This window comes from Malus sylvestris, chromosome 17 (assembly GCF_916048215.2).
Source record: "Malus sylvestris chromosome 17, drMalSylv7.2, whole genome shotgun sequence".
NCBI lineage: Eukaryota > Viridiplantae > Streptophyta > Magnoliopsida > Rosales > Rosaceae > Malus > Malus sylvestris.
Window position 1 is genome coordinate 32,995,059 of NC_062276.1, and position 14,550 is coordinate 33,009,608.

Consider the following 14,550-nt stretch of genomic DNA (forward strand, 5'->3'; position numbering starts at 1 on the left):
GGCGAACCTGAAAAAGTTCAAATGACTTTGCCAATAAAAGTTTTGAAGCAATTCATTTTTAGGAACAAAAATCTGAAAGGGAACACATGAAAGGGAAACCAACTTTAAATTTCATACTATTTGGCCCACACCTAACCCATTCAAAATGCACTGAAGAAACAAAGGTCAGGACTATAGAACACGACATGAACTTTTTCAAGTATATTTGACCTTAATGTGAGTCATACAATATACTATTAGTACCACCTAACCCATTCAAAATGCAATGAAGAAACAAAGGTCAGGACTATAGAACACGACATGAACTTTTTCAAGTATATACGACATGAACTTTTTCAAGTATATAGAAGTTTCGGTAGATGTCTACTCAGCAGAACATAGAAGTATGCATAATAAGAGAAATTCCTTATGCAATTAGAAACAATTTCAAATGAGAAGCTCACTCTGGAGACTGAAAGTTGACCCCTTAACGTGCTCAAGTTCTCCACCATTTTAACTTTTTCTTTCTCCACGCATTTAAATTCTTTCTCAACTTTTAAGAAGCCATTGTGCAGTTTACTATTGTATTGTTGCAAGCTTGCCCTGCTCAGGAAAACACGGAAGTAAGATTCATAGATACATAATAAGAGAAATTCCTTATGTAATTAGCAACAATTCCCCTTAACATGCTCAGGTTCTCCACCATATTAACTTTGTGCTCCTCCATGCACGAATTCTTCATCAACTGTTAAGAAGTCATTGTGCAATTTACTACTGTAATGTTGCAAGCTTGCAATGTATTCTTGCGATCGTTTGCACATATCATTCAGTGAAGTTATTTGCAGAGTTCTGAAAAGAAAATTTTTCAAATTAAAACATTTGTAAGGGAAATCCATACCTGTTGGCACGGAAGCAAAAGAAGGAAGGAATGCATATTCTACTTTACCTTCTAAGTAACACTTGAAAGCTCTCTTTGAACTCTCATGTGCCCTGCAGCCTGATACACATATTAAAACATTTAATAATGTAGACAACTTAACCAAGCTCAGCCACATTGAATATCAAACCCACCTACAAACAAAATGCTTCTGGATCTCTTCAGCTGTTTCAGCTGGTTTCTTCACTCCTATAACATAAGGCAAAAATACCCACATCAATACTACCTAAGCTCTGTAATTCCTATGGAAAACTTGTATATAACCAGCCTACTCTTTTCAAAAGGAATTCGGTGTATAAAAAAATGAGAAATTCTAAAACTACGCAGCAGAAATAAAGAAAAAACAAAAACTTACTATGTCTTATGACTCTAATTCCAATTGCCCTTCAAGCTCTCTAGCTTTTGAACCACCATGGTCATACTGATGAATTCATAACCATGAAACCAAAATCATTACGTTGACAAATAAACATAACCAAAAACAAAAACAACTAAATTTTTCAAATGGGTATCCCAAAAATTCCCAGCCAAGTTATCGAAAACTGAGCGACCTGTGCTGAGAGGGTGATTGCCTTGGTCTGAAGCGTCTGCAGCTTCCTCTCCTTCTACCTCGCAGCTGATTGCCTATTAGCTAAATCCTACAAAACCAAAAAATTGAAAAACCACAATTTCTCATTCAATCATATAATATCCACAAAAATAACCCAAAAATTCAACATAAACACACATAAATAAAAAGGACGATGAGGAGGAGGATCATATGGAGAGTTTTCTGAGGGCTAAAAAGGACTTGGTGCTCACGCTGGCATCGTATGCTTTACACGCCGGATATGACTCCGATGAGGAGGTATATGCGGCCGCCAAGGCCGTCGATGCCGGGTTGTTGGAGTACGATTCAGATGATAATCCCATTGTTCTGGACAAGAGGAAGATCGAGCCGATTCCAGCTCTCGATCACAGTTCAATGGACTACGAGCCGTTTAATAAGGATTTTTACGAGGAGAAAGAGTCGATTTCAGGTAAATTCCAACCGAACTGAGAATTTTTTTTCTTTTTCATTCACATTTTTCATTCTTGTGAATTTAGTCGAAATGCGTAGCAAAGTATTCAAAGGATGTATTCAATTGGAATTCGAATTTTGAGGGGTTTTAATTCTTTTAATGGATTTAGGGGTATTCAATCAAGATTTTAAATGATTATCTGAAATTCAAGATGTATTCAATTAGAATTTTAAGATAGTTTATTAAAATCCATAGAAATTCGGGTGTATTCAATTAGGATTTTAAATAAGTTTATAACATTCTAGGTGTATTCAATTAGAAATTGATTTAAAAGAATTTGAGAAAGATGAGGAATTAGAGGGAATTGGAGAGATTTTATAGTGTATTTTAAGCATCCACAAATTTCACATCTTCCCATGAGATTTCGAGGGAATTGAATCAAAATTTTATGTGGAATCTCTACAAATCAATTAAACTTCATAAAAATCCATAGATTTATAAATCTATGAAAGTCTCTCAAATTCTCGATTGAATAGACCTCCTAAATTTGAGTGAGAGAGAATCTAGACCGGCAGAAGTTCTCAAGGAGACATTTGAAATGGAAGGCTAGAGTTAACTGGTGTTTTGTTTTCCTTGTTTAGGGTTGGGTGAAGAGGATGTTTTTTAGTACAAGAAGAGCTTGGCCATCCGTACGTCGGGTTTTGATGTACCGAGGCCAGTTAAGACATTTGAAGATTGTGGATTTTCTTCACAACTCATGGCTGCCATAAAAAAACAAGACTACCAAAAGCCGACACCAATACAATGCGCAGCTCTACCCATAGTTCTTTCCAGGAAAGATATAATTGGTATTGCGAAAACTGGTTCTGGAAAGACTGCCGCTTTTGTCCTTCCAATGATTGTCCACATTATGGATCAGCCAGAACTTCAAAAAGAAGAAGGTCCCATTGGAGTGATATGCGCTCTTACTAGAGAGCTGGCGCACCAAATATACTTAGAGTCCAAAAAATTTGCGAAATCACATGGGATACGTGTCTTTGCTGTATATGGTGGAATGTCTAAGCTTGATCAGTTCAAAGAACTTAAGGCAGGATGTGACATAGTTGTTGCTACTCCTGGGAGATTGATAGACATGCTTAAAATGAAGGCACTGACAATGCAAAGGGCAACTTACCTAGTACTTGATGAGGTTGATCGGATGTTTGACCTAGGGTTTGAGCCTCAAATTAGATCTATTGTTGGTCAGATTCGGCCAGACCGACAGACATTGCTCTTTTATGCGACAATGCCCCGTAAAGTTGAAAAATTGGCTAGGGAGATTCTCTCAGATCCTATAAGAGTTACAGTGGGTGAGGTGGGAATGGCCAATGAGGATATCACTCAGGTTGTTCATGTAATTCCTTCTGATGATGAGAAGCTGCCCTGGCTTCTTGAGAAGTTACCTGGAATGATTGATGAGGGTGATGTTTTAGTATTTGCTTCAAAAAAAGTTGCAGTGGATGAGATCGAGTCACAGCTTGCTCAGAAAGGTTTTAAAGTCACAGCTCTGCATGGTGACAAGGACCAGGCATCTGGGATGGATATTTTGCAAAAATTTAAATCTGGCATTTACCATGTTCTTGTTGCAACTGATGTTGCTGCTCGTGGTCTTGACATCAAGTCAATTAAGTCAGTTGTGAACTTTGATATTGCAAAGGACATGGACATGCACGTCCATCGAATTGGTAGAACAGGTCGGGCTGGTGATAAGGATGGCACTGCGTACACTCTTATTGCACAGAAAGAGGCACGTTTTGCTGGTGAGTTGGTTAATAGCTTGGTTGCTGCTGGTCAGATTGTCTCCACGGAGCTCATGGACCTTGCGATGAAGGTAATTTTGTAGTACTATTAACAATTTTTTTTGTGGTTTATATAGCGAGTTTATACATGCATCCAACTACCTGCCTTTTTGTTTTAGAGATGGTGGTTATAACCATAGTTTGTAATCCTATAATGCATTTAAGGCGAATACAAGTTATTAATATGTTCTCTGGTAAAACGTGCTCTTTTAATGCAATCTAGATTCTGGACAATTACACCTACAGGTGTTTGTCTCACAAATAAACTACGTTACTTTCACTCTACTATATAGGTGCATAGGTTGCTTCTGATTTAGAGTGGGCTTTCGAGAGAGATGGATTTGATGACCATTTGGTCTTCAAGGCCTTATTTTGGAAAGCTTCAGTTTGTCCTTGGAATTACAGCGATTTTGAGATCGTTGACTTCATAATGTCAAGATAGTCAATTTCAGGAAAAGTGCTTAGTTTAGAGAGAGAGTAATTAGACAGTCTTTAGTAGTCCCATCTTTACTTCGTACAATGCTTTGCATAGAAAAGGGGTTTTTGGGGGTGTATGTTGGCTTGTGTATTGAAGCATAGAGATGAATTGAAGATGAAGCTCAGTCTGGGGACTTATTAGCTTTTTATGTATTATTAAGTTCTTGCTTGCATTCTGGGCTACCAATACATCGGTTGAGGCCAACCAATTTGCATTAAAGAACAAAGAGAAAAATTGCATTTTAAGTACTAAATCTTAATTACCACATGGACCCTTAGTAAATTGTCACTTATTTTCCCTTGTGCCAATATATCTCATATACATAAATGCACAGCTTATCATGATAGGTGGCTGCACCTGCATTAGTTTTAGAAGTTTTACACTATGAGAGCCACTCATGCATCATTTCTTCAGTCTTGCGACTTTTAATTCTTACTTGCTGCTTGTAGCTTTGTATTTCACGTCCCTCATAAATACACTGGTTTCCATCTCCTACATGGATGTACATCTTTATAGTTATTTTGGGTGCACCTCGTCTGTGGAACTTTTGTTGCTTTCCCTTACTATGTTTCTTGTTTGATAGCTTTAGATGTTAGCATGAGATGTCAGATTTCAGATCTTACATTCTCTATTTTAATGGGATTTACCTTGTTTATTATCAGGATGGTAGATTCAGGTCAAAACGCGATTCAAGAAAAGGAGGTATAAACTTTAATCATACTAAAATTTCAATTTTCTTAAGATTCTTTTGCAGTTTCATATTAAATTAGCCTTTTTCTGTAATTTCAAATGATGATATTTATGGATTCTGCAGGTGGAAAGAAAGGTAGAGGAAGGGGCGGCGGTGGTCGAGGTGTGCGTGAGGTGGATTTTGGTCTGGGTATTGGATATAATACGGAGTCCAATAGTTCTTCATCGAATACTGTTCCTAGTCGATCTGCCGCAGAAACTCCTCAGAGGACAGGAATGATGTCTCAGTTCAAGACTAAATTTGTTGCCGCTTCATCTAACTCTCCAAGTCAAGGTTCAGGTAACAACTCTAGTGTGCCCAACAGACCGGCATTACGAGGATTTGTATCCGGTGGTTCAATCGGTGGGGATGTATATAGAACTCAGACAGCCAGTACAATTACTCATGGTCCTCCTACATCAGTGGTAAATAAAACTGCCGCTCAGAACACCGGAGCAAATACAAGTCAGAAGGCCTCCGAAAGGTTAATAAAATTGATGCTCGGTTAGAATTTTCAATGTCTTTACGTATTTGATTGGTGCTGATCAGTTTCATTTGTGTCTTTTGCAGTTCTAGAGATAAACCTAGAGAAAGGCGGCGGCGCTCCGGTTGGGACTGTTAACCGTCCAGTTGAACTCCACCACTCTCACATCGTGAATGACGAGTTTTGTATCTTTTGTAGATTAAGTCCTGATATGCCTGTATTATTGTTGATCTTGGTCACTTTCTTTGTCGCTGTGTTTTAAGTTAAAAGAAATATAAGATTTTGTAACTTGCTGCACAAATAGTAGATGGCCTAAAAGATAGTCGGTTTAAATCATTAAATACATTATAAAGCGGGCCTCACAAAAAGGTGTCAAAAGTTGTGTTAAAAAATGTGGTGTTTCACATCTCTGCTCCATATGTTATTTTTATTGATCACTTCGAATTACTTCATAATTCAACAATTGGTACTGTTCCACTTCTCTTCCTCTCTCCCTTGGTATACATAATATCATTTGTTCAAAAAAAAAAAAAAACAATTGGTACTGTTAATATAATACAATATGGCTTTCTTCGATGTCAAGGATTGGATTGATTTGATTGGCTTAGTGATAGGAATTATAACGCACCACAAAGTAGCACACAATAATCCTATTGATTTTCCTTATTATCACTAAAATTTGTCGATTGTAGCATATGAAAATAAGGGTCTTTCCTGCAGAAGATTGTTTTAGCCAACTACTTAAAATGTCACAAAAACGGGGTGGCTGTCTCCACTGACCAGCCACTGAACAATAATTATTAAACTGACTTACACTCATCCAAATGCAACGAAATTTTGTACATATAAACTAGACACACCGAGCTATGTTCACACAAATTTTTGGGATTTTTGGATTTGATTAGCTATTTAAATTAAATCGCACAAAACAGAACAACACAAATTTTAAATAATACCAAGAGATTTTAATTCACAAATTAAGAAAACGAGTTAGGGGAAATGCTATCCACCACCAAATAATCATGCAAGCATGTTATGTTTCATTAAAATTCCTTTTATTTCTGGATGAAGATGCTCAAGTTGGCTCAATGTTAGAACTCAACCTATTACTCTTTCTTACGTAGTATGTTAAGAGAATGACGTTTTCAACTTAACTTGGTCCCTAACATGCAATCTAGAATGACGTATTCATAGATTTAACAAGTAGAAATCATTAAGAATAAAAAGAGTTTGAGTCATCACAAGGCATCGTAAGTACTGGTATTGTCTTACTTATCCTAGAAATCGTTTCACATGTTAACCACAATTAACAAGTGCTACTCTAGAACATATGTAGGTCCTCATTCAACAAGGGCAGACACACATATATTCATAGCATTAAAATCCTAGATATGCTCACTATGTATGCATCCATAGAAACACATAAAGAATTTATCAATGACATAAGTAGTGAAACAATTTTCATCCTTTCATAAAAGTCATTCAAACAAAATATCACAACAAACTTACAATCATATTCGGGGCTTCAAAACAGCCCCTAACTACTAAAAATTAGTTACACATCATTATTTTCAAATTAAATCAAAAGTTAAACATGAGTTTAGACAATAGAACCGAAATAGAAGAGTGCAGAGGTTTCCTCTTTCCCTTGCCAAGCTTGCAGTGCAGCTTAAGCTCTCTTTTTCTATTGACAGCTAGGACAGTATGGGAGAGATAATATTGACAGCTAGGACAGTATGGGAGAGAGGAAATATGACAGTATGGAGAGAGGGAATATTGCTCGTGAAAAGGAATGTTGTATATTCCTTGACAGATAGACAATGCTGTATGGGAGAAAGGAATGCTGCTTATTTTTTCTCTAGTTGCTGCATCATGACAGCAAGCACAACACCTGTATTGCTTTTCTTTATTGCATGCGTGTATGTAAAATGCATATAAACAATGCTGCCGTTGCAGCAGAATGAATAAGAAAGAAACAACAAAGTTGAAACCAAAACATCAATATTTTCCTTCTGCTCTCTGCACTTCCTCTTCTTCTATCCGTCTCTCCCTCTTTCCTCTTCTTTCGTTTTTGTTCTTCTCCTCTGCTCTGTCCGTTTCCTCTCTTCTTTATATTTTTTTCTTTCTTCTTTTCTTCTTTCTGTCCTTTTCTTCTTTTCCTTTCTTTGTTTTGTTTTCTTTCTTTTCTTATGTAACCCCCCCTTTTCTTCTACAAACATCATTATGAATCATGATGATGTTTCAAACATCATCATGACTCATCATTATCTTTTTTTTTTAATTTAATTTAAAAGCTGATCTACACATAGACGAATTTATTACATAAAATTTCACTTGTTCTATTTTTATTTTTTTTGCTAGACAAATCCTATAATATGCAAAAACAAAGTAATAGCTCAAAAATATAAGGAACTAACTAATAAAAGACAAATAAAATTGATGTAAAATATATATAAATATGAACTTATCACTTAGCTTGAAAAAATCACAAAATTCAGTGAATAAAAATACAGATTGTTTATTTTGTCCAAATGAAGATGGAAGAGAAAAAGAAACAGACTAGTATAACAAATATTTACGGACCATGCATCGATTATTAATTACACCTATACGTCAATTGATAATTATAATTTTTGTTTTTAAATGTTATTATCTCTTAAATAAATAATCATGTTGTTTTTATCTCCTCATCCTATGTTACGTGTCGAATTCGTGTGAAGTCTGGTGGGACAAGAGATGACTTTGATCACCATGAGCTCCTTTCCATAGCCATTTTTCTTTACCTTGAGCCCCTTACACAAAGTCCGTTCTTAAGATCTGGAGTTTTCTCTCAATGGCTGCTAAAAGTTCCCGAGATTCTTCTTCGTCCTCTTACCGGTGTTCCGCCTTCTTGAGTTTCAGAGGCAAGGACACGCGCAAGGGGTTTACTGATCACCTCTATAGAGCCTTGGAGCTAGCAGGAATCCACACGTTTAGAGACGATGATGAAATCAAGAGAGGGGAGAATATTGAGTCGGAGTTAGAGAAGGCGATACAGGAGTCACAAGTATCCATAATTGTCTTCTCCAAGGACTACGCTTCCTCAAGGTGGTGTTTGAACGAACTTCTGAAGATCGTCGAACGTAGAAATACTGATCGTAGACATTTGGTTCTGCCAGTTTTCTATGATGTGGATCCATCCGATGTCAGGAAGCAGAGTGGTTCTTTTGCTGAAGCATTTGCCAGACATGAGGAGCGATTCAGTACGGAGATGGACAAGGTGGAGCTGTGGAGAAGAGCTCTTGGAGATGTTGCATCTTTGGGAGGCATGGTTTTAGGAGATCGGTAATTTCTATTCTCAATATGTTCTTGAGCTTATTGAAAGTGTTTTAAATTAAGTAAAATTGCAGATATGGCAGTGAAGCTTGAAGTTGTTCAATTTTGGTTTATATGCTATAATATATACTGCGATTTTGGTTTATATGTTACTATCGATTTTGGTTTATATGTTCTCACGCTTATTTCTGCGTCGTATATTTCGATTCAAATGAATTACAGGTATGAGGGGCAGTTCATCCAAGATATTGTTGAAGAGATTAGAAATAAAGTGGGTCACGCAGCTTTAGACGTCGCTCCCTTTGCAGTTGGAATGGATAATCGTGTGAGACGCCTAAACATGTGGTTACAAGATGGATCAAATGATGTTGGTTTAGCTGTCATCTGTGGGATGGGTGGAATTGGCAAGAGCACCATTGCGAAAGCTGCTTATAATCAAAACTTTGATAGATTTGAAGGTAGCAGCTTTCTTGCAGATATTCGAGAATCTTCAGAACAACCTAATGGTTTTGCTTGCTTGCAAAGAAAACTTCTTTCAGATATCCAAAAGGGGAACACAAAGAAAGTATACAATGTGGCTGAAGGAATAAGCAGGATCAAACGAGCTGTAGGCTACAAAAAAGTTCTTATTGTTCTCGATGATGTGAACAGCCGGGATCAACTCAATGCAATTCTTGGAATGCGAGAATGGCTTCATCAAGGAAGTAAAATTATCATAACAACTCGACATGAACATTTGTTAAATGCTCATGAAGTTTGTGAAAAGTTTATGGTTCGAGAACTGGATGAGTATGAATCACTTGAGCTTTTCAGTTGGCATGCCTTCAGACAATCCCATCCAGTAGAAGGTTACATGGAGCTTTCAAGACATGTGGTGCGGCACTGTGGAGGGCTTCCATTAGCTCTTCAAGTTGTGGGATCTTCTCTATCTGGAAAAAGTGAAGAAGTATGGCAAAGTGCATTGCAGAAGTTAGACGTGATCCCCAATGACAAAATTCAAAAAGTTCTGAGGATAAGTTTTGATTCTTTACCGGATGATCATGACAAAAATTTATTCCTTCACATAGCCAGCTTCTTCACAGGAAAGACGATGGATTATACAATTACAATACTGGACAACTTAGAGTTTTGCACAAGGATTGGGATTGAAAATCTAGTTGACAGATGCCTAGTGAAAATTCAAGGGTCGAAGTTGGCCATGCATCAGTTGGTGAGAAACATGGCAATGGCAATTATTCGCGAAGAATCACCTCATGACCCTGGAAAACGTAGTAGAGTGTTGCAGAATGATGCCTCTAATATTTTGAGAAAATTAAGTGTAAGAACTATGTTTTTCATGCGTATGTTTTTAGTTATGATTTGCATGTGTAGTACTAGTTATATACTTACCCAAATGCTCTGATTTTTTTGCAGGGCACGGAAAATATTAAGGGCCTCATGCTCAACCTTGCTAGCAAAAGAACATTTGTTGGAAGTGATAACAAACGATGCCATGTTGAAGATTATGATGGAAATTGTTCAAGACGACGTGGGCTTGGTTTCTTCTCTTGGAAGCCAATTAGCTTTTCCTCCACAAACTCAGCTTCTGCATCAAATGAGATAGATTTCAAATCTGAGGCGTTTAGAAGGATGCACAATCTTGAAATTCTCATTCTCAACAATGTCAACATCAGGGGAAGCTATGAAGAATTTTCAAAAAATTTAGTATGTTTATCTTGGCGAGGATTCCACTTAAAATCAATACCAAAAAATTTTTGTTTGGAAAACCTGGTTGTTCTAGACATGCGAAATAGTAGCCTACAACATGTTTGGAATGGGACCAGGGTATGTAACTCTCTCTCTCTCTCTCTCTCTCTCACACAAAAATGAATAGGGGCCATTATATCTTCTTAGAAGCTAATTAACTTGTATTATTATTGAAACAGGTTATTCCAAGGGTGAAGATTCTTAATTTCAGTTATTCGCATGGCCTTAGGACAATCCCCGACTTCTCAGGACTCTATAACCTTGAGAGGTTGATTCTTAAACATTGCATAAATTTGGTTGAGGTTCATGAGTCCATCGGACACCTAGAAAAACTTCTTGTTTTGAATCTAAAAGGCTGCAAAAATCTCATGAAGCTTCCAATATTGAGATCTATTCAGGTTCTTATTCTTTCCGGTTGCTCAAAGCTTGAATTGAACAAACTCAATCTGGTATCAGCTCAATCATGGTATTCAGTCTGGTCGAGGGTGTCGCCAAGAAAAAATACTGAATTAAGCAGTTTCTCATTGGCAAGTTTACCACATTCTTTGACTAGTTTAAGTCTGGCTTGCTGCAATATATCAGAGATTCCAAGTGCCCTAACTACGCTGTCCTCGTTAGAGTACTTGTCTCTGGATGAGAATCCGATTACAAGCCTACCAGAAAGCATGAACAATCTTGTTAAGCTCCAGGCTCTTAAAGTATCTGGTTGCAGAAACCTCACAATGCTTGCAGAGCTCCCACATGGTTTGATACAATTGAATGGTAGAGGTTGCACATCATTGAAAAGAATAACAAATTTAATGACCTTGGCCTTGTTACGGGATGACTTCCTTTCTGACATATTATTGGACCTACATCTATGGTATCGTGGGAAACTTGTTGATGTTGAAAGCTTGATGGATACACTAGCATTGGCCTCAGATCCTTCAGATCTATTCGATTTGCAACCCAAAGGTGGCATTGAGGTCCAAAGGAACTATTGTGAGAGTTTTGGCAGGAGAAGGCACATCCAGGTTCTCTCTCTCTCTCTCTCTCTCTCTCTCTCTCTCTCTCTCTCTCTCTCTCTCTCTCTCTCATGTACCAGTGCGTATTATATGGTGAATAAGATCTCTATGGCGTAAACGATTAGATTGTAATGACAACATCACCATGAAACTGCAGGGAACTTATGAATGCGGCATGTATAGCATATTTATTCATGGGAGCAAGATTCCAGATCGGTTCAATTACAGGAGCATGGGTAACACTGTGTTCTCTATTATTGTTCCTCCACATCTTAATCTCAAGATCGTAGGTTTAAACGCATGTATATTATATGCACGGCAGTCGGATAGGAGCCGTGAGGTTGCACGTGGCCGTCATTTCCATTGGCTTGAACTTAGAAATGAGACAAAGGGCGTTAAGTGGAAATGCCGTTTGTTTGATCAGGTTGAATGGAAAGTGATCAATGAAGATGCGTTATGGCTTAGCCATTGGATCATGGGGAACAATGAATTGGAATGCGGGGAAAAGGTGTGTTTTGAAATCAAAGAGCAATATGGTTTCCTCGCAAAGGAGATTGGAGTCCAGTTTGTGTACGAGCAGCAAAATAAGGATAAGGAGGATGTGCCATCAAGTAGTGAAGATACAACGATCCAACGTGAAAGATCTCCTTGGGAGTGGACCCGTAGTTTCCTTGACACCACAAGACCCCGTGTTCCGGTGGGTGTAGATACGGGGGTTCAATGCATCCATAGCTGCGATAAGAAAGTTATTTCAACTTTCATATGCGCGGCTGAATTCTATCTCGGTGACACTCTTAATGGAGCTGTTATTGGATAGTCTCCTAGGTTTTAAGACCTTTAGCCAAAATTGTCGCTGGGGTTGGCCTTTTTAGCCAAAATAACCCAGTTTAATTGATGTTGCTGATGCATATTTGTTCATGGGAGCAAGATTCCAGATCGGTTCAATTACAGGAGCATGGGTAACACTGTGTTCTCTATTATTGTTCCTTCACATCTTAATCTCAAGATCGTAGGTTTAAATGCTTGTATATTATATGCACGGCAGTCGGATCGGAGCCTTGAGGTTGCACGTGGCCATGATGTCCATTCGCTTGAAGTCACGAATGAGACAAAGGGCGTTAAGTGGAAATGCCGCCTGTGGCATAAGGTTGGATGGAAAGTGATGGACGAAGATATGTTATGGCTAAGCCATTGGATTATGGGGAACAATGAATTGGAATTCGGGGACGAAGTGTGTTTTGAAATGCGGGGATCATCCACACAGCGACGAACTCCGATCATTCTCACCGATCTCCATCTCCTTCCAAAGCCAAAACCCTTTTAAGAAAAAGAGGGTAATGAATATGATAAAGCCAGTAATGAATGGAATAACCCAATTTCTATCGCCAATCACCCTTGCTGAGTGATGATTCACACACTTCCTCGTACTTGTTTATGGGTTCCTATCCAACCAAATTTTGACTTAGTACCCAAAAACTGTATCAGCTCACGAACACACACAGGTTTATCAAATTCAAAGCAGAACCCACATATATTCTGAAGGTTCTAGAGTTGAAAGAGGAGCAAGGAGGTTTGGTTACGGAATCCAAAAAGCCATTTTAATGAGCAATAAAAAACATGGTTTTCGATCGAAGTTGCATATATTACATAACTTTGGAATTAAGGAGGAACAAAAAGCCCAAATTCCAATCAAGAAAAAAAAATTGTATATAAATTTAAGCTTTACCTGTAGATTGGCAGCAGCAAAAGCACACTGGATCCAACGGGAGCCACGTGAGAGAACCGGATGCCGAACCTTTGACACGTTATCGAGTGAGTTTAGGGATCTGGGTTTTGTGTTTGCCGTTGAATTTTGGAATGATCTGGAGAAATTTGGGTTTTAGGGTTCTAAGGATTTGAGTGAACCGAAATTGATTTGGATGAGCAACTTTTTGGTTTCGATTCGCGGTAGAGCAAGGATGAAGAGGTGGAGGAGGGGGGAATGAAAGGGTGACAAAATTTGGATACGCAGGATTTGGTTTTGATTCGAAGTAGAGCAAGAATGAAGCTCTTTGAATTCTTTGCACCGCTCTATGAATAGTATGACATGTGAGTGATTGATTGTGTAACAAAAATTAGTAAAAGAGAGTGTATGAGTATTATATACGAAACTATATCACTGGAACCACTTTATGGAAAGTTGCAGTACTATGGTATACTCACTTTGTCCTTTGGATGATTAAACTTGCACCTCATACAAATTTGCATCTTTGAGTATTCATAAAGTACTGCAACATGCAAATGGATCAATTAACAGTTCAAGTGCTTAAATGCATTATTTCTGCAAAAAGAAGAAAGAATTGAAGTACTACTTACAGGACAATCTGGTGCTCCAAGTCTCTCGAGAAGGACTTCAGTTAAGCAAGGCCAAAGCACAAATTCAATGGAAAGAACCAATGCAATTTACTTGTGATGTTAAGTTGAACATGCGATGCCCTGGAGAAATTATTGAGTGTCAAATGATAAAGCAATCAGATTATAGTAAATTACTAAATGGTATTTACAAAAATAAAAAACATAAAGTTAAGAGAACAATGAAAAACTTAAGAATTAGCCTTAGCAAAGTTAAGGGAACTTAATGCTAAAAACAAAAAGCTAGCACTTCCTCAGCCGCATTACCTAGACGCTCTGCTAAAGGTACGGTGCCCACTAAGCTGAAGAAGAAGACCCATCCCTAATGTATACAAAGTAACTGTCAATGGATTAGGGGTGAAATCAATCTAAATTATTGAAAGGATGTGTGAAAAAGAAACCATGTTGGACACATTCTTACACAGAACAAGAAAAAAACTTAAAAACATACACTTAAAAAATAAAAACATAAACATGTATGAATATTAAGTGAACCCAAAGCAGAACAAACCCCTAAAAGTGCTTAAGTTCATGTGGGTTTTATAGTATTTTATCAATAATATCAGATTAACAAAACCCTTAATGCAAATCCAATCCGATATTGAAAACAGATGAATATAAGAGAGAAGTAAAAAAACACTTTTATT

General features: G+C 37.6%; 2 protein-coding genes and 1 pseudogene across 5 annotated transcripts in view; all 3 read left to right on the forward strand.

Annotated features, from left to right (window-relative positions):
* LOC126612540 (disease resistance protein RPV1-like) overlaps window positions 1-12,503 on the forward strand; it is a 33,773-nt gene extending 21,270 nt beyond the window's left edge. The window contains exons 6-7 of the mRNA XM_050280978.1: window positions 11,225-11,521; window positions 11,670-12,503. Of these exons, the coding sequence (XP_050136935.1) occupies window positions 11,225-11,521; window positions 11,670-12,329 (957 nt within the window). The 3' untranslated portion in view covers window positions 12,330-12,503. The remainder of the gene's footprint in view (window positions 1-11,224; window positions 11,522-11,669) is intronic.
* LOC126612541 (disease resistance protein RPV1-like) overlaps window positions 1-12,756 on the forward strand; it is a 51,446-nt gene extending 38,690 nt beyond the window's left edge. Inside the window, exons 6-7 of one of the 4 annotated variants that reach the window (XM_050280983.1) lie at window positions 11,803-11,852; window positions 12,576-12,756. The gene's annotated coding sequence lies outside the window, so the exon portion shown is untranslated. Of the gene's footprint in view, window positions 1-11,802; window positions 11,876-12,575 lie in introns of those variants that run through there. The other 3 variants (XM_050280982.1, XM_050280984.1, XM_050280985.1) reach the window with 3 other exon arrangements.
* LOC126610384 (DEAD-box ATP-dependent RNA helicase 24-like) lies at window positions 360-5,815 on the forward strand (annotated as a pseudogene).
* Window positions 12,757-14,550: the final 1,794 nt, after the last annotated feature.